This window comes from Lepisma saccharinum, chromosome 3 (assembly GCF_977018435.1).
Source record: "Lepisma saccharinum chromosome 3, izLepSacc3.1, whole genome shotgun sequence".
Lineage (NCBI taxonomy): Eukaryota > Metazoa > Arthropoda > Insecta > Zygentoma > Lepismatidae > Lepisma > Lepisma saccharinum.
In genome coordinates this window covers 125,620,029-125,643,708 of record NC_139231.1, presented here as the reverse complement: position 1 = coordinate 125,643,708, position 23,680 = coordinate 125,620,029, and the positions used below count along the sequence as shown (strand labels likewise).

Genomic DNA, 23,680 nt, shown 5'->3' with positions numbered 1-23,680 from the left:
CGAATGACTATATATTTATATCTACATGTTGTTATTAGGAATTCACTGTTGTAAAAGAATACCCAGTTGATTGTTATTAGCACTGTTTAGGCCCGTTGTTGATATGTACGTTTACGGGTATGCATGTTTATAATGGAGCTTACATGTTGTGCACTTGTTTCAGAAAACAGTTTCTTTTAAAAGGGTTTAAGTGTTAGTTTAAAAATCTTAAACGTTCCTTTGTTGTTGTTGAGAAATCAAGTTAAACCAAAATTGTTGGAATAAAAAAAAAAGAAGGACGTCAAAATTGAATGTTTCTTGTTTGATTGATTGTTTCTGACCCGTTAGGTTTAAATTCCGTACATATAACGGATATACCATGTTTTGAGTAAGAATGGGAACATTGTCCTTTTTATGATAACTAATGTCTCCCGCCCCTTTCTTGAATGTGTCAAAAATTGAATGGTAAATCTTGTAAATGCCACATTTGACTCCCTTTTTATGACTCGTTGACTGTCAATTAACACGAGATTGGTTTATTAGGTTGTGGTACGTATTAATTACGAGTGAGTGTTTTCCTTGCATTACAGTAATCTCTTGTAACAATGAGTATTCTATTTGCAACGTAATTAAAGTAAAGAACAAACAGGAACGGAATCTTTTCACGATTTTTGACCCTTCCAGGATTCAGTGGAACCTGACGTTGCCTTTCTGTTGACTTGTTCGATTACTGAGAACACATTTATCCAGCAGAAACGTTGCGTCAGATATTGTTTGTGACCCTTGCCTGGGAATAGGTACTAACGAGGGTAAATTTACCACGCGCTTCCATTAAGATCTATAACAATTTACCGGGTTAGTTGGCACCTACCTACGCAAGCGTCACAATATTACAAAACGAGCACTAACCTGTGTTATAATTTATCATCTGTAATTCATACAAGTTCTGCCCTTATATACACAAAAAATACGCTTTAGAAACGATGTTAAGAGCCACAGATAATAGAACATTTTAATCATAATTTTGACCAGTAACGTCCTGCTTAAGTTTATAGCCTTGAAAGAGTTCTGTGTCGATGGGGATCGTTTGGAGGTTTCGAATGTGCAACACTGTATCAAGATTACGCTGCAGACGAAACCGTTAAAAGTCAATGGCTTTCGTGAGCTTTCTTGCAATCCGAAATCTCCGAGCTCGAGTTTTTTTGTTCCTTCGCGACTAGATGAAGACAGAGCTGTGAATATAGTGGCGAGCAGATGTAAACCAAGAGTGTGTTAATTTCGTACTGTGCGCAAGAGTGTTATTCTTGGTTACTTGCAGTTACTTGTTTGTGTTATTGCAGTGTGTATGTGTGTTGTGTCAGTTAGACGATTGGAATGCCAGCCGCAAGGTTCACGTTAGAACAAAGATTTATTATGTATGACACGTACCTACGTGAAAACAGACTCGTGTCGAGACGTGTGTAGGCAATTTGTACAGAAATTCCCAGGCGTTTCAACTCCACATAGAGATACGGTTAGACATCTTGTCCTTAAATTACGAGAAACTGTATCGTTAAATTTTAAAACACCTAAGCAAAAACGACGGATTCTAACCGAAGCAAAACTCGATGATATTGGTGCAGCGTTAGAACGTTCTCCAAACAAACCTCTACGCCGTGTTTCACAAGAGGTGGGCGTGTCAAAATCATCAGTACATACAGCTACTAAGCTACTAAAATTAACACCGTACCATTATAACACAGGTTAGTGCTCGTTTTGCAATATTTATATAAATGTCTGCATATGTCCATAAAAATAAGCGGGCATTACAGGCCGCAAATGTCGGCATCTCCGTCAGCGCCGCCCGCCACGCTTCTCCCGATCTCTCGGCTGAAGATAGAAATGGACGCACGGTATTAAGAGAACGAAAAAATACTTTAGGCATAGCTATACATACCCTTCCTATATTTTGAATTATGAGTAGTCGAACAGAGTTATTAAACTAACAGAACATGCAGTTTGTTCTTATTTTGCACTTGTAGTATATATTAAGGATACTGTTTCGTCACTAAATGTTGATCCAAATTGTACCACACGTTGATCAGATTTGTACCTACCTTGGTACAATTCTAGTCAAAAGTTATCCAACCGAAATTTCGTTCTGCTGTCTACAGTAGCAGAACTAAAAATGTCATGTTATGCCAGCGTCTTTAGGAAAAGGTATGCATTTCATTGACACAAAAACTGTAATTTTGCTGAGATGTTTTTCAAGTTATATTGAATTTAGTTTTTTGTGATCGAAAATCTACCACCATACCCTATTTACGTACAGTTATGTTGTAAATCCAGAATGCTTTATTTTCACTGTAAAAAAGTTACTGAAAATATTATAGTTTTATTAACACACTTAACAAACGTGTCAATAGTAGGTTCATATATACAGTATCGTAACGTACTCTGAGTACGTGGGATCGAACCAAGAACCTTCACCATTGAGGGGGGTGATGTAGCTCGCTTAATCATTCATCCTCCTCATTTGAGCACTCGCCCTTCAAGGTAAGCCTAATGGTAATGGGCGAGAGGTACTAACTACACACTTGGAAATGGCAAAACACAAGCTTTCGGATTTATACCTTCAAGTCTAGATCAACATGGTTGGAAGTAACAATACCTGTCTGTCTCTGATGATACAATTCCCCGCTGATAGCTGTTCATATCGAAACGTGTTCGATCGCTCAATCTCCTCAGTTCCTTCTTGTTCGGCGATTCCAGGCAAAAGACCCCACACCACACGTTGCTCTCTGTTTTGTTCTCTTTCCTCCTTCCCTGGTCGTTGCCCTGAAATACCAGCTGATCAGCACCTTAACTCCAATAGACCAGGAAGGATTTGTAAATTACTGATGTGACATTCTTTGAATGCCTGAGAGAGCAACGGCTGGCGACAGGGGTTATGAATTCAGGCTAGCTATAAATCTCAATTTAGAAGAGATTGATACGATTACCCCTCTGGAAAAAATTTCCAGAATTGAAATTTATATTTAAGGTATCCATGTTGATCTATCCTTATAAATCGAAGTTTTTATTAAAAACATAGAAAAAATGAAAATGAAATAAAACTATAGTTTCCGCCAAAACCGAAAAGAAAAAAAAATGATAACAGAATAGTAATTGAGTAAATACTTGGCGATACTTCAGACGCGAGAACTGGCCATAGGCATAAATGTACTGTCTGGTGTAACTGGCCGTAAGAAAAACAAATAACAAGCTCGCATCTTTGCTTAGTAAAAAAAAAAATAGCACAGTGCTTAACTTGCACTTTGATACTCGCTCACATAATCATGCATGGAATGAGCGTACCGTCAATTTTGTAATAGATGCGGAAGATTGACGTGCGATGATCACTGACATAACTGACGTAACATGTTAAACGTGTGGCCAAGCAACAACGATGACTGCTTATGACCTGAGGTCGCCAAAAGGGGGCGTGAACACACGTGTGCGTTAGTAGTCAACACAAGTGGACTCACACGACACATATTTTCACTTGAGTTAAAAAGTACCGTAAATTCGCGGATACACTACGTTATGTTTGTATGTGTGTATAATAAATATATTTCCACTTGGGTTCTTCTTGTTTTATATTGCGATGCACACGCATTCACTGGAAGTGTTTGGAGTTGTCACGATAGTTCAGTGGATTGTTATCACTCTCGGCACTACTGGAATTACGGATGAATTTATATTTGGAATCCATGAAGCACACATGTACACTTGGGGGAAACATGCCGTCGAGTTACTGTGAGACTTCCCTTTGTAGGTTGATGCACTTAGCAATTTTGCTTCGATGTTTTCTTTAAAGCTGGTAAGAAAAGGGCATGTGTTAAAAGCACTGTTGATTAGTATTGTTCGGTGTACTTAATGATGAATAAACGACTTTTAAATATTTTCACATGGTACACTCCCGTGCAAAAGTTGCACAACCGGTTGCACACAGATTTTCATTTCAACGTTTCTTTTAAGGAACTAAGTGAGAAACGGTCGACAAAATTGTAGACACTGGCGAAACACGATTTTGTCATGCAGCATATTCACTTAAACCATGTAAAATTGCACCGTTGATAAGCATAGTTTGTGCATTTATGGAAAAGTGAATGAGACATGGGACGTTGAAACTCACTGAGTACACTCCTGTGCATGACGTTAAAAGACAGGTTGCACACACTGGAAGGTTCTTCTTTGTGGGTGTAAAACTGCTTTACATGAAAGTTGTAGAGTTGAATGTGACGCATGACATGTCACATAAAAATGCACTTTCGTAAACACTGCGGAATGACTTTTTAGGAGGGGTCATGTACATTCTGTAATGCAAGTGTACAGAGGTGAGAAGTGTAAACACTAGGATACGACCTTGATGAATTTCTGCTTCTTCATTGGGTGAAATTTATAAAGACTGGCAGATTTTGGGGAACGTTTACACACAGTGATGACTTGGATTATGTAAGCTGCACTTTTGATTGAAGTACCGTGATATTTGTGGAAAGCGATGCACTTTCGGAACAGGAGCATATTGTGTGTAGTTTGTGGGGACAAAACTACGGTGTTCATTCTTCTCTCTGGTATTCTGCTCTCTTCCCTGCTCCCTCTTCATGTCTTCTGTTCTTCTTTTCTGCATCTCTTCTGTTCTTCTTTTGTGGGAGCATTGATGGGGAAAGGGACTGAAGAATTTTGTCCGGTTTGGGAGTTTCTTCTTATAAGGGTGGAAAGTGTTTGTTCCATGTACTAAAATACTGGCAGGCTGGCTGGCTCACATGGCTGTTGCATGCTGTTGTCCTGGGAAGCTAAACCGTCGGGATGCGTGCAGATTCGGGTTCGAATCCCGTTCTCCTCGCTGGTGATTGGCCAAACTGCTGCATGTTGATTCCCAATAGATACGCTGGGAAAATCCTTCTCCTGTTGATAGCTCTTGACTGGTGTGATGAATAGACAGACTTAGGTAAAGGATAAAGTATAATTTCGTAAACGGGAAATGAGGAAAGGGGTGTTGATCTAGACTTATTAACACAAATACAGAAATTCAACTGCTTTGCCATTCCTCGTATGAACATTTATAAGTTACCACGATAATACAATATAAAGAAAGCTAATAACCATAAAATAATAAGGTATGTAATTAGATTGATACTGAATAAGGTTAGTTATATTTATGTGAGAATTCATAACGAAACCAATGAAATATTTGTTAAAATTATCGAAATTATTTCTTTAATTTCCCTTGTGCTATGAGAAATGTCCTGTTTCCGTTTGATTCAACATAAATTACTACTACTCTTTTGAATGGAAAATTGCTTGCTATAAACATTGAAAACTCTACTTTGCCTATTATTATACTATTGTTAACGAACATTCTAGACAGTCGACCAAGTCCTGTTATCGTTAAAAATTGAACGTGTACTGGCTCATTGTGGTGAGAGAGGTTTAAAATATACATACTTTTACTGGGAAATAAAACGTTAAGATATATAATCGCTTAAATTTATTCTAATAGTTTGCTTCGCTTGAAGCAAATTCTGTTCGTAAAAGCGTTTCTGGGAATTATAACGCCGGAGTGGCAACATTGTATCAAACAAAGAATTTGCTATCATTGAAGTTTTCCTTCCCGTGGTTGACCTGTTAAAGGAATACATGTCTTTCGCGGCCGAAGTGGCTGCTTCTTGCTGCGTAACTCGATACAAGAGGGAAAGGGGGGTGATTTTCTTACGTTGCAAATTCTTCATTCCGACGGCTTCAAGACTGGAGACTAAATTCAACGTTTGGAAAAAAAAAAATGTGTCGTGACAAGCCGACTGGGTCCAAAGATGACCGACGGAGGATTGCGGGATGGCAAGGGGTTTGAGGAGTGAGAGGGGTTTGCTTCTCCGCTGCCGAGCTGGACTTTGGTCGCTCCCACACAAAAATGCACGTGTTTAAAACTGTACTGTTTACTCTCTCTAATGTTTATAACGTCGGGCTGGACTCGCGGTGATTGGTTGCTTGGTTATCGCGGAGGATTCGCCCGCAGCGGTGTTAACACTTTTGGCGCTGCTCCCGTTTTTCAGCTTGTGAGGTTTAAACTTTGATTCCAGCGACGTTGCTGCTGGCGATCGCGCTGACGCGACTCGAACCATGTCCCAATATTATTTCAAATTACCAGGCAAGCAGTTTAGTACAATCGAGGGTGTTTTAATAAGAAAATTCTTATTCTGAAGAACATGATTAATAAATTACTTTGGTTTCTTGTTAAGATGACACGATTTATGTAATGCTTCTGCTCTTGACTGTACAAGTTCCTGTGCATATTTAGTCTCAACCGCAGTTACTCTTTCTTACAACTAACGTTATTTCCTACCTGAAGTTTTACTTTTCTTGATGGGGGCTTTTCTGGTTTAAATTTGTTCAAACTTTACTATTTAAAAGATAATTATTATTTTAGTCTCGTTAGTTTATTTTTCGTCTGCTAACAATCGTTTATTTTGAAATCGACCATAAAAATAAGATAAAGTACTCTCTAAACATGCGATAATTAACTTTATATTATGCTAACATCACTAAAAATGAAGAATCTATAATTCCCTCTACTCATTCTAAAATATGCTTAGCATATTATTGTGGCAAAGTTAGAAACTATAACCGTCGTGGTTTAATCATTATCATTCTGCGATGGCAGAATGGATTTCCAGGATTATCGGTTGCAATCCAATATCCGAAGGAAAATACTTGTTATTGGAGCGCAAAAAAAATCTTGACGTCGTCGTCTACATATTCATATAATATGAATATTCTCATAACTGGCGCTTAAAATAAACTTTGCTAATATAATCATATACCTTCTTCTGCTTAGTAACTATAAAATTCTAGTGATGTATTCGCTGAGCTAGTATTATTACATACTGCAAAAAAACTTTTGTGCCTAAAGCACATTATTAAATAATAAGTCTGCTTTTAATCTTTAATATTATTAGTGCCATTTTATTATAAATTATTATTATGTCATGCAAGTGAATTTAAAATATTAGACCTGTTTCACTTTAATAAATACCGTAACTTGGAGCAGAATATTAATATTTATATTTTAAAATTTAAAACAAACTATATTTTAAAGTTTTTAACATTCGAAGCTACAACGTGCTAAGGATAAATATTCAACTGTCAAACGAAACAATGTTTCGGACAGGAAAAAAAATATATAAATATAAACTAACAATAAAATCTCGTTAATATGTGAGTAACGTCCACGCCGTGTCATGCTCTCATAATTCTCTTCTAGTTATTCAAAATAAGTTGGCTGTGCCTAACTTTGCTTAAAGCATATAAGTATATGTATATATGTGTACGGATTCATTCTCGTCACAACTGCTTACCTGTGTACGGACATCTCACGTCACTGCAGCCTATTTATACATCTATTACTTCTCAACTAGAACTTTTAATTAATCGGGCGGTTTATACCCTAAATCACGGTACGCCACTCTAACTATATACGCCTGGCGTAATAGCGGACATAATTGTACAGCGTGTCGAGGAATATAATTAGCGTTTCGTTTCTTTACATATTAACATGGATTACAATTTTCAGGCAATGTATGCGTAAGTTAAGGTAACATAAGGCAAGTGACTATCTCGTATAAACTTGACTATCTCCTTAATCTAAGCTCCCTTCATGAGGTGCTAGGAGACTTCAGTCATTAAGAATATAAATGAGTGGTCCTCGGGGCCTTATTCGTTCCCAAAACTATATATGTATAAAATGTAATATCCTCGTTGCAAAAGTCTTAGCAGTCATAGTTCAAGCACTCTAAATCCTTTACAAGTTACGGTCAGTTTTAAACCAAATTTAAATTAAACTTTTAAGAAATTTCAATTTATAATAATAATAATAACAATATATTGACTCAAACAAGCATACTCTGTGCCATAACTCGTTAAAATGCACATAGTGCTGATTGACTCTGACTCGGTGGCACTAATTTATTTTCCTCATTCATAAATAACTTTAAAATCCACTTTTAATCCACGTTGTTAATTAATTAAAATGTTAAGGGTAAAAAATCGTTTACTGCTGACTATAGCTTACTGCATCCTCATAACCAACGTTGTCATAATTTTCGTATCCAAGATCATATAAAAAAAATTCTAAAATCACTGTCAATGCAAGAAATCATCAAATCTAAATGGCTTATTCTTATTCCTTATTTAAAATTCTGGATGGTAAAAATTTCCCAAGTGGGAATTTGTTGTAGCCATGGTACCGGGTTCGTGAGTGAACCACAGAGCTACCAGGAGCAGATTGATAGGGAATCGTCCACGGACGTCCCTGGGCCGGCCACATTTTTGATGACATGGGCCTCCCTAAAATCCGACATCGAACCTTCCGCCACGCGGAATGCCGGACGCTCCTGATACCAAATTGCCAGCCCGACGCGGATAACCGCGACGGAGCTGGGGCGCAGGTTCCTCCGCAATTTACATTTTGCGGGTGACCGACTCTGACTTGAGGTCTATAGGTTTCATCTGATTCATCCTCAAGTTAGAACTCGACATCTATCATAGCTTAATGGTTCTCCCCAGCTGATATTAGCATTAAAACACGTGTAACTCTATAAATTCTCTACTTTTAAATACGTACGCAGCCTGTTATTCATTTAATGTTTTCATTATAACTTTCATCCTTTCTTTTCTCTGCCTAGAAATGAGAAAACCTATCTGGAGGGTGAGGAAGCCTAATTTAAAACAAAATGTTATTTTCCTTTGCGTTTCCGCCTGAGATGAACGAAATCGGGCACAAAAATGGCATGACGGTTCTATGTTCTTAGTTTTCATTTATTTCAAACTGAAATGAATGAAAATTCCAGCAACCTCCATCCACGTAACGTACTCTGAGTACGTGGGATCGAACCAAGAACCTTCACCATTGAGGGGGGTGATGTAGCTCGCTTAATCATTCATCCTCCTCATTTGAGCACTCGCCCTTCAAGGTAAGCCTAATGGTAATGGGCGAGAGGTACTAACTACACACTTGGAAATGGCAAAACACAAGCTTTCGGATTTATACCTTCAAGTCTAGATCAACATGGTTGGAAGTAACAATACCTGTCTGTCTCTGATGATACAATTCCCCGCTGATAGCTGTTCATATCGAAACGTGTTCGATCGCTCAATCTCCTCAGTTCCTTCTTGTTCGGCGATTCCAGGCCAAAGACCCCACACCACACGTTGCTCTCTGTTTTGTTCTCTTTCCTCCTTCCCTGGTCGTTGCCCTGAAATACCAGCTGATCAGCACCTTAACTCCAATAGACCAGGAAGGATTTGTAAATTACTGATGTGACATTCTTTGAATGCCTGAGAGAGCAACGGCTGGCGACAGGGGTTATGAATTCAGGCTAGCTATAAATCTCAATTTAGAAGAGATTGATACGGTATCACAAACAGAATAAATGTCCTTTACATATATTTTTTTATATTACTGGGCCTTTACAATTAGAAGCCTTTCTATGAGTGAAAGCGAGTGGACGTGTTTTCGTTTGTCTCCAGCGGCCAGTCAAGTGGAACGAGATGGGGATCTCGGTGATGCAGTGGCGGCAGGCGATCGGCCTCTTCCGAGCTGCTTGGCGATCAGGCTCCCTAGGCAAAGTAGGAAGTGATTTACGGAGAAATACGTGCTATGTCGCATATGGATTGGTGGTGTTAACGCTATTGCTTATAGGCGGAATTGAGCAGAACCAAGGCCCACGTAACAACGTTGATGTCCAGAGCGAACTTTTCGAACTGAAGCAGGTTGTGCTCCAGGTAAAAAGCTCGAATGAAGCTCTTATGTGCGAAGTGAAGCAACTATCTGTCACTGTGGGCAGACTGGTAGGAAGAATGGAAAAAATCGAGGCCGAAACAGACCAACTCAAGTTAGATGTAAGTGAAGTGCAGTCCTATGTTCGATCTCTGGAGGATCTTATAGATGACATTGAGAACAGGTCACGGCGGTAGAACCTTGTTTTTCATGCTGTTCCGGAAAAAGCACGCGAAACGTGGGATGAATCAGCAAACGCGGTGCGAGACTTGATAACAAACAGACTCCATCTCTCCTTACTGTCGGACTCCATCCAAAGAACCCATCGTACAGGGAGCGCGCACTCAGGAAAACACCGGCCCATCGTGTGTAAGTTTCTGCGGGATACAACCAAGCAAGGACGTTCTAAAACATAGCAACAAACTCAAAGGCACCAACATTTATATCTAACATGCGGTTCGTCAACAGAGGCAGCGATTAAAGAAGCATCTCTTGGAAGCCAGGCAACAAGGATGCAAAGCCCATCTCACGAACAAGTACCTCAATGTAAACGGTAAAAAGTATTCCATATGGGACTTCGAAGACAACCAGAGCGATTATGTAGGAGTTTCTGAGACACAAAATTCTTCGGCCACTTCGTTTTCCAAGAACCAGGCTCTCCCCTCCCCCTCAACATTGGAAATCTGGCAACATCGGAGGAAGCAAGAGCGACGGCGTCCACACTTTCGTCGGAAAACCAGTGCAAGCAACAGGCTCCCTCCTCCACTAATCACCCACCTGCGACAAGAAAGGAAGAGGACAATGGCCATCTTCGACAAATAGGTCAAGATTACACCTCTCTTCTAGCTCAACGGTACCCTAGTAGTTTGTATATGACAGTACCTTAGGCGCCAAGGCAACAACCTTCAGAGAATTTGAAGCGAGGAACGCGGATTCGAGAAATATAAACAAGGAAGTGCGCGTGCCTGTTTGGAACAGGTAGGATGTTTTGACGTAGTGTATCAAAATGTTAGGAGGCTGCGCACTAAAATGCAGTTATTTCTTAATAATATATTGTGTAACGACTATAATGCCGTGGCTATTGCTGAAACATGGCGCACCGACAAACACGCCAATGCTCGTTACAATGTGTTTAGAAGCGATAGAAGTGTTTGTAACTCAGGGAAAAATTTGGGTGGGAGCGTGCTCTTGGCTGTTCAGAAGCAATACACGGCAACGCTTATATGTAAGTACGCGTATGATGAAAATCCTGATATTGATTCTGTGATCGTGAAAATTAAAATTCAGGGACTGCCATCGCTATACGTCTGTGTAGTTTATATCACACCATGCTGCAATAGTAATTCGTACGATTTATTCTATGCTTTTATTGAAAGACATTGTGGACCCGCGCGTAACATTCTCCTTATAGGTGATTTTAACATTCTATGCATAACAAACAATAACTACAATCTTATTGAGTCAACTCCCATTTGTCGCGACCTGTATAATTTTATGTGTTTCCATCAATTGCATAGTATAAACGATATTCAAAATAGCAACAACAAAACCCTAGATATCGTACTTACAAACGTTCCCAACCTGCAACTGACACGAGAGCCGGACCCCTTGATACCCGAGGACAAACACCACCCTTGTCTCATTTTAGAAGCGAAACATGTAAAGCAAACACGCTGTAAACACTCGCAGGGCAATTTATCTTACAACTTTAAAAAGGCTGATTTTCAGAAACTGTACCATAAATTATCTGCTGTTAACTGGGAGATCTTAAAGCTTTTCAATGATGTTAATAGAATGGTAGACATGTTTTATGATGTAATGTACGAATCTCTCGATGAATGCGTCCCTTTAAGACACGTTAAAGTTCCAAAATATCCTAGCTGGTTTACGACTAGTATAATTAAGAAAATTAAATGAAAGGCGTACCACCACAAATAGTGGAAACAAAGTGTAGGCGACCCAACTTACCATGCTAATAAATTTAGAGGACTTAGATCACTAGTAAAAAAAGAAATATCAGCTGCATATGATAACTATGTATTAAATGTTGAAAAGAATATGCAGGATGACCCTTCTCTCTTTTGGACGTATATAAATAGTGAAAAACGCGACAAACCAAAACACCCCGTTTCTGAGGATGGTGAGCCCCTACCAAACGTAAACGCGTTGCAGACTTTCAGTCTGTGTACATAGGCAATGGGTCCACGTATAATATTGAAATTATGACAGAGCATCCACAAAGTAGAGTGCTAGACATACTGAATATTCAAGAAATCAGTAGAAATGAAATCGAAAATGCTATCAAAAAGTTAAAACCAATGAAGTCCTCTGGACCTGATAAAATCCCACCATACATTTTCAAAGGTTGCGCTGATGTTTTAAAGGTTCCTCTGTCTATCATCTTCAACTCTGTCCTATCATCTATGCAGTTTCCTGATAGATGGAAAGTGACTGCTATATGTCCAATCCAAAAGTCGGGTGAAAACAATACAATACAAAACTACCGTCCTATTTCTATTTTATCCACTCCTGCGAAAATACTAGAACAAATACTATACATGCATCTTTTTAACCATGTGAAAAGTTCCATATCCGAATTTCAACATTGATTCCTACCTAACAGCTCAATTGAAACAAATCTTGGAGAGAAATTGCATTATACAAGTACAGTATTAGACGAAGGGGGGCAAGTAGATGTGATCTATACTGATTTCTCAAAAGCTTTCGACACAGTAGACCATGACGTACTACTGAGTAAACTAGGTATCTTTAATTTGTCACACTCCCTAAGAAAACTTGTGGCGTCGTACCTAATGAACAGGCGACAGTATGTCACCTACAAAGGCTCCTCATCCGATGATTTTTTGGTGAGCTCGGGCGTTCCTCAGGGGTCCAATATAGGGCCTCTTTCTTTTTTTGTTGTTAATTAATGATATACCCGAACATCTGATTGATTCTCGCAAACTCTTGTTTGCTGACGATTTAAAGTTCTACAAAAGAATAACAAGTACAGACGATTGTGCCTCCTTACAACGCGACATAAATAGGTTGAGTGCGTGGTGTTCGTATAACAAACTTTCCCTAAATGTTAAAAAATGCTTCTCTGTTACATACACCAAGCAAAAGACGCCTACAGATTATCAGTATAAAATAAATAATGTTAACCTTAAGAAAGCGGAAAAGGCAAGACATCTAGGAATACTTTTTGATTCTAAATTAACGTTCGCCTATCATCTGGACAAAGTAATAAGCGAAGCGTACAAGCTTGTTGGATTTATTATTCGTACGGGCAAGGGCTTCAGAAGTACACAAACACTAAAAATATTGTATTATTCTCTAGTGCGTACAAAACTCGAATTTGGCTCTGTCATATGGAACACAGAAGTTCAAAAACATACCGCAAATTTAGAACGTGTACAGTCAAAATTATTGCGATACATGAAATTCAAACTGGAAGGCGAATACCCCAGGTTCGAATCGTATACTAACTTAATAGAGCAATTCCATATGGACAGACTTGACCACAGAAGGACAGCCCGAGACCTTATGCTAGTTTGGAAAATTTTTAACGGCAAACTTCAATCTCCTCTGTGGCTTTCACAATTCAAAATACGCATTCCAAACATAAAAACGCGACCCAAACATGGAACCTTCTATGTGAGTAAAGCGCGAACAAATATCATGAAAAGGTCACCTATTTGGAGAATGAGTGCGGTCTACAATGCTATGGAGAATGAGAATAAAAGCGTCGATTTGTTCACAATGTCACATTCACAATTCAAGAAAGCAGTTATGATTACATTGGCTAGAAAAATAGATGGAAATATGTTATGAAACTCTACAGTATTGTTATTCTATGTATTGTATAAGAAATTGTACTAATACAATATTAACTCTGTAAAATGGTGTAAACCTGTTGAGTTCATTAATAATAATAATATATATATATATACATACATGCATACATACACACACACACACACACACACACACACACACACACACACACGAGGCGTATTCGGAAAGTAAGTACCGAAAGGGTGTAAGAAATAAAGTAAAATAGTTTTGTACCTTTTTTTATTTGAATTGCATTCTACAGACCTTAAACTACTTTTCTACGTAGTTTCACAATTTTTCAAGCATTTGTCATAGCGTGGCACTAGTTTTTGTATCCCATCGGCATAGAATGTTGCCGCCTGTGATGAAAGCCATCCATGCACTCCTGCTTCGACGTCATCATCCTCGTCGAAACGCTGACCACAATTTTCGATTTCAGACGATCTGTTACAATTTCGTAGAGGACTGTTTTCTTGAAATTTGCGGAAATTCCATGGAAAGCGACGATATTGTGAAGCGTCTGTTTTCACGAATTTCTGCGTCGACCGCACGCACCAAATCCTCGGTCACAACAGTTGGCCGACCGCTCCTTGGCTCATCGTGAACTGTCTCACGACCTTCTTTAAACATAAAAAATAAGACCTCTCACAGTTGACAGTGGATTCACGTTTCTTGCATTGAGAAAACGAGACACAGACCGGACTTCACAGTCGGCGGGCCGATTGATTTTCTTGAACATTTCAAACCTTCATAAACCTACGAAGAGAAAGCATGACCTGTTCCCACGACTGCCTGTAGCTTACTAACGGATGAAGGATGTCAGCGAGAACTCACACGTTCGCGACTGCAGCGCTACAGCGGCAATATTTGCCAACGATACTTACTTTACAAATACGCCTCGTATATATACTATAGGGTGCCAGAAACAATACAAGAAATTTTAAGCATGTTTTTTTAAAATAAAAAAATCTGATTTAAATAAAGAAAATCATCAATGGTTTTTGATTCACCTTGGTGACTGACTACATAATGTCAAAAGTAAGGAGCTGTATCTGAATTGCTTTTTCAGTAGAAGTAACGTTACAACAGTTTCTTTTATAGTTACCTTACGTTGTATACTTTGAAATTTGTATCGTAGGGAGACAGCTAAATTTGTCTACTCTGTTTCCAACTATGTGTCTTCTCTGGATGCTAAGGTGAAATGATTTTCGTTGAATCTCCTCTGGGAAGGATGTTGCATGTTAAATTAAAACATCCACATTTTATTGCAATTTCATTTCTAACTGTAGACGAGTTTTTGCATTCACTTGGAACATGGTTGTTGAATAATATAAAATTAACGATCATTTAAGCAAACTGAACCCTTGCTCCATATTTTTTTCATTTGTTGTGATAATATAAATATTATATACATGAACATAAATAAACACGTGTAAGTCTTGATATACTTCTTTATTAAATTAATAATCGTTGATTCTGTGTAATTTGTTTGAAAGTAAATTTCCAACAGAAAGTAACTGTTATAGTAACTCAGTTACTTTCTGAACCAAGTAACTCTAACCCAGTTACTTTTAAAAATTAACTTTCCAGTTACTGGTAAAGATAGAGATGGGATTCAGTCAATGTAAGATCCTACTGTAGATTTTCGTCCTGAAAACACTAAGATGTTGTACTATATTTCCGCAGTGTGCTTGAATGACATAAATAATATTTTATATACGCAGACATATACAAAATCTCCTTCCTTTGGAGGGTTTTTTGCCGTTGAGGGACAGAAAGTACATGTTAAAGTCAGTTCATATGAATGTAATATTTATATTATGCCTTGCATAATTTCGTAGCAAAGATGAAGCAGTTAAGAATATATATAATTTTCCTGTAAACACATTGGATCCTCCTGTAGCGGTATTTTATTTTTTTAACTGTAAATATGAAATATCCCAAACAGCAAATCCTTAAATTTGGTCGCAGTAATATACTATAATTGAATCTATGGCGTCAGGGTTCCGAGTTCGAATCTTGGAATGGGTGTTCTTTGTGAGTGTCCCTTCATCAATTTCATCATATCATCACTCTTCCTCATCGTCGAAATTGCCGGACTCTGTGGCCGAGTGGTTAGCACATCGCACTGCGATGCCACGGGACCCGGGTTCGAATCCCGCTCGGGCTTGGTTGTTTGTGAATGTCCATTCATCCATTTCATCACTCATCCCCATCTTCTCAAATTAGCCAAGAGGCACAAAACGCGAAGAAAATAAAACTAAATCAGTCAATCAATCAATCATCGTCGAAATTAGCCAAAATTGGCAGAAGAACGAACTAAAATAACGTATTTCAATCAATCAATCAGCAAAGAATTCCACAATGAACATAGATTCAGTTCACCATCCCTTCATCCACCAGTTGGACCCAACAAACTATATATAAAATAATATCGATACCAAAACATGAATATGCATATTGATCTGCTATAAATTATAATTTCCACAGTTTATTAGATTCTATGATCGCTTTAAGTATTCATATAGTATATATTTATGTTCATAAATAGTATCTGTGATTACGAAGAAAATCGTAAGTTATCCTACGTTCAATGTATATTACGAATAATTAAATCGAGTGTCATCTAGCGAGTCTTTTTGTTTGTTTGTTTCTTGTGTATCCTTATGTTTTTTTCGTATTTTTCACCATGTCTAGAGAACCAATCAATTGTTTTTGTATTTTTTTAACAGTTCAGTTTCTTCCCTACTGTCAGAATGTGGTCATAAATTCCACCAATATAGGTGTATTTATCATTCTTTTTTAAGCGTTTCAATTATAATTTGATAGTATGTATACTTTACTGTGTTTTGCTTGCTGAAGTAATGAATGACCTGTATAGATCATGTGAACAGTAACTTTACATATGATCTCTGTGAGTGCTGTTTTTCTATTTTTCAGGAAAATGAGTCAGCTAGATAATAGTTTATTCTATCGTTTCTTCTAGTAATTTCTCAATCATAATAAGTCCAGATTGTAAGATTAAGGAGAAAATATATTTCACAGTTTGCATAGTTTCCTGTCTTTATATTGAGGTGCATAATTTCCTAAGTACTAAGGTCTATATTAATCATGCAAACTGGTGATATTGAATGTATCTTGGCTGTGGAATAAATTATATATGAATTAGTGTAACTGTGTTGTTAGCATTTATATTGTCAGTTGTAACTTTCAATGTAATTTTAGATTTATTTCCAAGGTTTTAAGATGGCCTTCAAGAAGTCATAAAATGTTGTATTTTTCACACACAAAAATTAGACATGGAATATATTTCATATTTGAAGGTATAGAGTATGTAGTATGTGATGTATATATTTAACAGCCATTGGGTCTAATCGGTATCGGAGATAAATTCGCTTATTAAATCGGTCAAACTTATGTGTGCTGTAGCATTAGACTGCGCCTTAACAGATGCCCCGCACCTCCACCACGTATAAAACCCCACCTGAGTTTTCGAGATCGAATCTAATCTGTCCCAGCCTAAAGCGACTCGCCTCTACTTGAGGTACCTCCTATATGTAAGGGGACTTAGTCTATTGACTGGCTGGACATGGCGGGTTCATGATAACAATAGAAAGGATGTTTTTTACCTGTAGATTCCTGTAGAGATGTTAGTCTCCGCTGATTTTGTAGATGAGGCACGGTCCTGAAATGAGACGTCTTTAGGGGACGTAACTCGCCGTTTCTAACTCTAGCGTAGCACCGATATTCAATCTATCACTTGGAGACAACAACTGTTTACTCTACTCGTATAACTTTCGGACTACAACTGGGGCGACATCTGTTATCGCAATCGATTGAAAGGGGATTCAAATTTCCGATCGTTAAAACCGTTGATCCAGTTCCATCCTGTCGTTAACTGTAATTTTTACATAAAGCTGACTTCACTTTATTTCAAATGATTTCCTGTCGATTCCCGTGTCAGCGTAGTTGAAAGATCCACCGAAGGTCGCCGGTGTAATATGCTTGTAACAAGTTACTTCCAGCTCTTCAGTCGGACCCCTAGGCGAAGTGATTATACTATCGAGCTATGACGCCAGGGGTCCCGGGTTAGAATCACGCCTTTGGCGTGATACGATTGTAAGGTTGCAACCAAGCAGGATAAAAAAGTAAGAATTTTTCAATGCGCATAGTTCCGAAACGAGACCCTCCAAAAAGGAAGTGAAACGTTGATTTGTCTATACAGTACACTGTGCGAAAGTTATATTGTAACATTCTATATAGTACAGGGTGTCCAAGAAGTCACGCAACCTAAACTTTGAACGTACGTAACTTTTGTACAAATGGCGATAGAGACATGGATATTACACTCGGTATTAACTTTGAAACATTAAACGAGAAAATAATTTTCCATATGAACGTTCATTTTGCGGAAAAAGTTACTAAGGTGTCAAAACGTTTTTGCAAGTTAGCCAGCGAGCCTTCCAGTGACGTAGAGCGTGAGCAAGAGATTAGCGATTGGTGCTCGCTTGAGATGACGTCATCGGTTCGCTCGTTCATTGGACGCTTCCGCAGGCATGACTCTCTCCAAAGCTGCAAGTGCATAACTGCCGGAGATGTTACGAAAATATGATGTTACGCATCAATATAAATAAAAGGTCAGCTGTGCAGTCGCCTGTAAGAATTGTCGATATGTCAGTGTAATTATCTGTGGGGCTCGTGTTGTTTCGTGATTTTTCCATTCATCCACCTAATCTTATCATTCTTCATCCTCATCTTCGCGATTAGCCAATAGTGGAAGAAAAATAAAGTAAATTGAAAACAAAATCAATCAATCAATCAATCAACCAATAAAGTAACATTCTGCGTAAGTATATTTAACAAACTTCTTGCTAATTTTGTTTTGATCTCCGAAACGTACGTCCTGGATGTGACTAACACAGCAAAAAATAAATACGCAAAATTGTTTACAGAAATAAGCTTTCAGTTTTGATTATTTTGTTTTCGAATTGTTTCCAATCTTGTACCGATTTTACTTATTTGCTTCCCAGTGTATCAATTAAACCGTTTATTCATCATAATTCCAGCATCAAAAAAGTGATATATCGGGATAAGCGATATTTCATTTCCAGAAATTGGCAGAGGGAAAGGAATTTATTGATAACGATTGATCGGCTTGAGGATTTTTTTTCAATTTCCCCACCTCCCCCCGCGTGCAACTCATCGTTGAAACATTTCACGCATTGTTATCGCATATAGGTTTAATTGGTTTTGCAATTTATCTTGGTTTGCTCTCTCTACTAAGTTTCCTTGAGGGTGGTAGGGCGTCGTACACACATGTTTCATTCCTATTCAACCGTATTGACATGTCCTTCCCGGACGCATGAACAGACTGTTGAAGTACACCATCCCGCCTGATAGATATGAATCTTGGAGGGAAGTTACGAGATTAATGGAAGTGCATGAGAGAGAGAGAGAGAGAGATTGTGCTGTTACTGTGATTTCTTTTTGTGAGTTTCGTTATGATGTACAACTTTGGTTCTTTTGAAATTGCATAATCAAGATAAATAGATTCTGAATTCATATGTTAAAACGTAAGTTCTGTGTTTTTGTGTCTATTTACTGCAAATCTTAATGTTTTCCCGTGCCCTGGGAGGTATCACGCGTATACCAATATATAGTCTCATGTTGCTCATTCTCAATTTGTATTGAGATAAATATATTCTTATGACTATTAATAATATCATAAGGTTGAACCTGGCACGACCGTGTCACAGTTTTGATTATTTTGTTTTCGAATTGTTTCCAATCTTGTACCGATTTTACTTATTTGCTTCCCAGTGTATCAATTAAACGGTTTATTCATCATAATTCCAGCATCAAAAGAGTGATATATCAGGATAAGAGATATTTCTTTTCCAGAAATTGGTAGAGGGAAAGGAATTTATTGATAACGATTGATCGGCTTGAAGATTTTTTTTCAATTTCCCCACCTACCCCCGCGTGCAACTCATCGTTGAAACATTTCACGCATTGTTATCGCATATAGGTTTAATTGGTTTTGCAATTTTGAGTACAAACAAATGTCTAAATTGCGTGTAGAAACGAGTGAGCGTTTTTTTCCATTTTGCAAGCTTTGATTGCATTGCGAACTGATATGTAATTATGAATTTTAAAACAATTCATTTTGTGAAGCAGTAATTATCAGGTTTTATCATCATTGCACTGAAATAATTTATCTTAAAGCAGTTGCTGTTATCTTTTGAAATGAAATAATTAAAACGTAATTATAAACGTTTATAATGCTATGAGGAAATACATTATAGCATCTCTAGGCACCTTTTTTTTGCACAATCATGAGCAAAAATACGTTCTCCGACCTCGTGAGTTCGGAAATAGGCATTCTGATTCACAGGAACTCACTTGAGTAATTATACAGCAACAGCTATAACAACTTTGAAATCAGTAACTTGATTTTTCAGTACAACTCAGTTGTGCCTCTGAGTGTACATGTTTGGAACTTTTATCGCCCAATGTCAGATTCTCACAATTTATATAAGTAAATGATATGTTCATATATGTTTACTTTCTTCCCTACGACAGGTCACCACAAATGCCGCGAAAAGTGGCCGCACGATGATTACGAAAGGGCCTACAACATCCTCCTGGACGTCGTTCTGCTAGTCTTGCCTCTCCTGATAATGTCTGCAACGTACTCTCTCATCACAAAGACACTCTGGCAAGGCATGCGAAGCGAGTCTCAGCAGAACTACAGGGAGAACGGAGTCGAAGGTGAGTACATCTCTCCAGAAGTTTCTCTTCAGTTTCTCTTGCCTTGTAGAGTATGATTACTTTCCAGACATCTCAAGCTGACTGGGCGAGTTTAGCCAGCGAACCTGCCAGTGACGTAGAGCGTAAGCAAGAGGTTAGCGATTGGTGCTCGCTTGAGATGACGTCATCGGCGCGCTTGTTCATTGGACGCTTCCGGAGTTATGACTCGCGCCAATGCTGCAAATGCGTAACTGCCAGAGATGTTACGAAAGCAATCGCTCTCTACAATTCTTATTCATTAATGTGGAATGGATACAGTAAATCATCTACATCCAAGTCCAGCGGATGTGGTGCTAGGGGGCTTAGCTGAGTTCAATACTGCAAATATTAAATCCGGGTTTACAATTATAGTCACCAGATGACGCGCATATAATCTATACAAGAAGCGTTGACATAACATTGGATTGCTACATCCGAGAGGTTGCCAATTTTTATAAGTTGGTACGACTTTTTATAAAATTCACTCTGTTGTTGAATTCTTACATATAATTTTGTAAAAGGAAGAACTGGAAAATCATTTTTAAACATCACATTTAACAATTTTTGTTTTCTTCTTTAATGTACAAATCACAACTGTCACATTTCCAGTTATGCTCACTTCAATACTTACTATTATTCCATTTCGGAGACAAAACATTTCAGTCTACAATGAGGCCACCTCAGACGTGGGAAACACTTAAGGATTTATTAAATAAACACTATCTTAATTTACCCAGTCAGGAAAAAAATACTGTATACTATTAAAACATTCATTTTAAAATTAACTTACATCAGCCATCAGAATCAATAAACACACCACCTAGCAACCAATCCTCAAATATCTTACGGTTAGTCAATAACGATTGCAACAAACTACAAATTTGAATCAAACAAGTTATGACGTCATAGAATAACACAAGTATTTCTTTTTATAATAAAACACTAAACATTAAATTTTGTTAATTATGTGGGTACGTATCACAGCGGAAATTCAGTTTTTTAACATTTGCTTGGACGCTATTGTATTAAGTGCATTTTGTGTCAATGCACCTTATGCTGGTTGTCTTTTAACGGTGTATAATGGGAGCATAGGCGTAGCTAGAACTTTATATTTGGGTGTGCACAAAGAAAAAAAATGAGGTATTGTACCTTTTTAATAGCATATTTTTCAATACAATCACTTGGCTCTTTAACTGCACTGATGTTTGTAAAGGAATATAAATTCACTAAATGACAGTGTTGAAAATTTTTGAATATATGTAGTAGAAAAAATCAAATTGCATAGAAATTACACACACAAAATGTTCATAAATGTTACATAGAGATACATCAAAATACCCTTCATCTATAACAAGAGACGTCTGTCAAAAGGTACAATGTTCTTAAACTCATCAATAACTTCATTTACATCAATAGAATAGACTACGCTTTTTCCTGTTCCACAAATAGCAAGAGCAGGGCTTCCAATCTATCCTGCTTCTGAGTTGCTCTTAATTTAGTTTTAACTTGGGTAAGCTTGGAGAAAGCTCTCTCACACGTGCAGCTTGTGACAGGTATAGAAGAAAAGCGCTGTAGTACAGAGTAGAATGCAGTAAATATCTTCTTTCTCCAATGACATCAAAAAATCGAAAAACTATAGACACTCGTTTCATCAGCGATCATGCACACGTTTGTACCAAGTAATGACATTTTCAACTTTTTACAAACTGCCGCTTAATTTCTCTCTTATTGAAATATCTGTCTTTAATTCTCTTTGATAAAGCAGCCCATTAGGGTGTGCCTAGGCACACCCGGCACACCCCGTAGCTACGCCTATGAATGGGAGTATTATGTCAATTAATTAAACTTGCTGGCAGAGAAATACATTAATTTCTGGCTTGTATAAACAGATAATTAATTACTCCAGACACAAATACTAATAATTGTATGTGGTTTCATGTCGCACTGAGCCAACGTAGGTTTCGTATCATTAATTAATTATGCAAATAACTAATTACGAACGCAAACATGGCAATTGCTTAAACGAATGCTTCATGGCGTGGATAACATATTGTTATATTACTGTTTTTTTCTCTTTCTACAAATTAAAAAAAAACTAAAAACATGTTATGTTTTTTATATAAATTAAGTTCGTAGAATTTTTTAATTACTGGTATACATGTTTATCAGATCACCTCCAAAAATGACGGAGATTGTATGGAACTACCTTCACATGCGATTTCACGGCATCGTGCAATCCAAAAATCGGACGAAACCAGGAGAGTGGCTCCTAAGTTGAGTTGGTAGATCAATGGCACTGTATGTGCAAAATCACAGCAAATATTTCCACAACAATTTTAAATGTTGATTTATTCGTGATACAAACATTGTTTGACGCTTTCAAATGCCATCAACGCAATCGATAACAACACGTGTCGCTATTGCAGAATACGATTATGTAAATGTTTATTTTATTATCAAGAAATACTTAGACAATATTTCAAGATTTTTTCCTATTGGCTAAAATAGGATGGTATGTAATGCATTTAGTGGAAAAAAAGATTCACTGGATAGAAAATTGTACACCATTGCAAGCAGTGGTAAATTCAGGGGGTGATTTAGGGGGAGGGGGGAAATAGAAAAGTCCCTTCCGAAAATTGTAATATCCTGGCAGTGGATTCATGCTCTAGCTAAGATATTTCTCAGGCATGTTCATTGTTCATTTTGGCTTTCTTTCATTCACTTTAATTTAACGTAGTATTTTCCCCTGATTTCTGTTTCTTAATACAGTCTTTTTTACAATTACAAGTCAAAATTTATGAACGAATTTAAATTATCGACCGTTTTTATGACTGCTAAATAGAAATATATGTAAGGGTTGCCCAAATAAAAGTGAGACTTGTTTTTTTTTATGTAATGATTTATTGGTTGGGATATATGAACATACAGGAAGTAAAAATGATCCATGGGTGACATATCCTCTACACATAGTCACCTTGTCTGTCCAAGCAAGTGTCCCAGCTTGTCATAAGGGTATAGATACCCTGAGCGAAGAACGTCCGTGGTTCACTGCGGAACCAATCTTCAACGGAGTCACGGACCTCAGCATCGTCGGCGAGCTGGCGGCTCTTCTGATTTATTTTTTTTAGTGGCCCGAAGATGTAATAGTCGCAGGGCGAGAAATCGAGGCTGCAGTGAGGATGGTCGAGGACTTCCCAGCAGAAACGCCGCAGCAGATCACGGCACACCTGTGCAACATGAGGGCGTGCATTGTCGTGCAACAGAAGAACCCCATTTGAC

At 37.8% G+C, this 23,680-nt stretch overlaps 1 protein-coding gene across 1 annotated transcript in view; it reads left to right on the top strand.

The window, feature by feature from the left end:
* LOC145985398 (cholecystokinin receptor-like) overlaps positions 1-23,680 on the top strand; it is a 509,562-nt gene that overhangs the window by 418,357 nt on the left and 67,525 nt on the right. Inside the window, exon 3 of the mRNA XM_083119372.1 lies at positions 20,195-20,383. Within this exon, the coding sequence (XP_082975498.1) occupies positions 20,195-20,383 (189 nt within the window). The remainder of the gene's footprint in view (positions 1-20,194; positions 20,384-23,680) is intronic.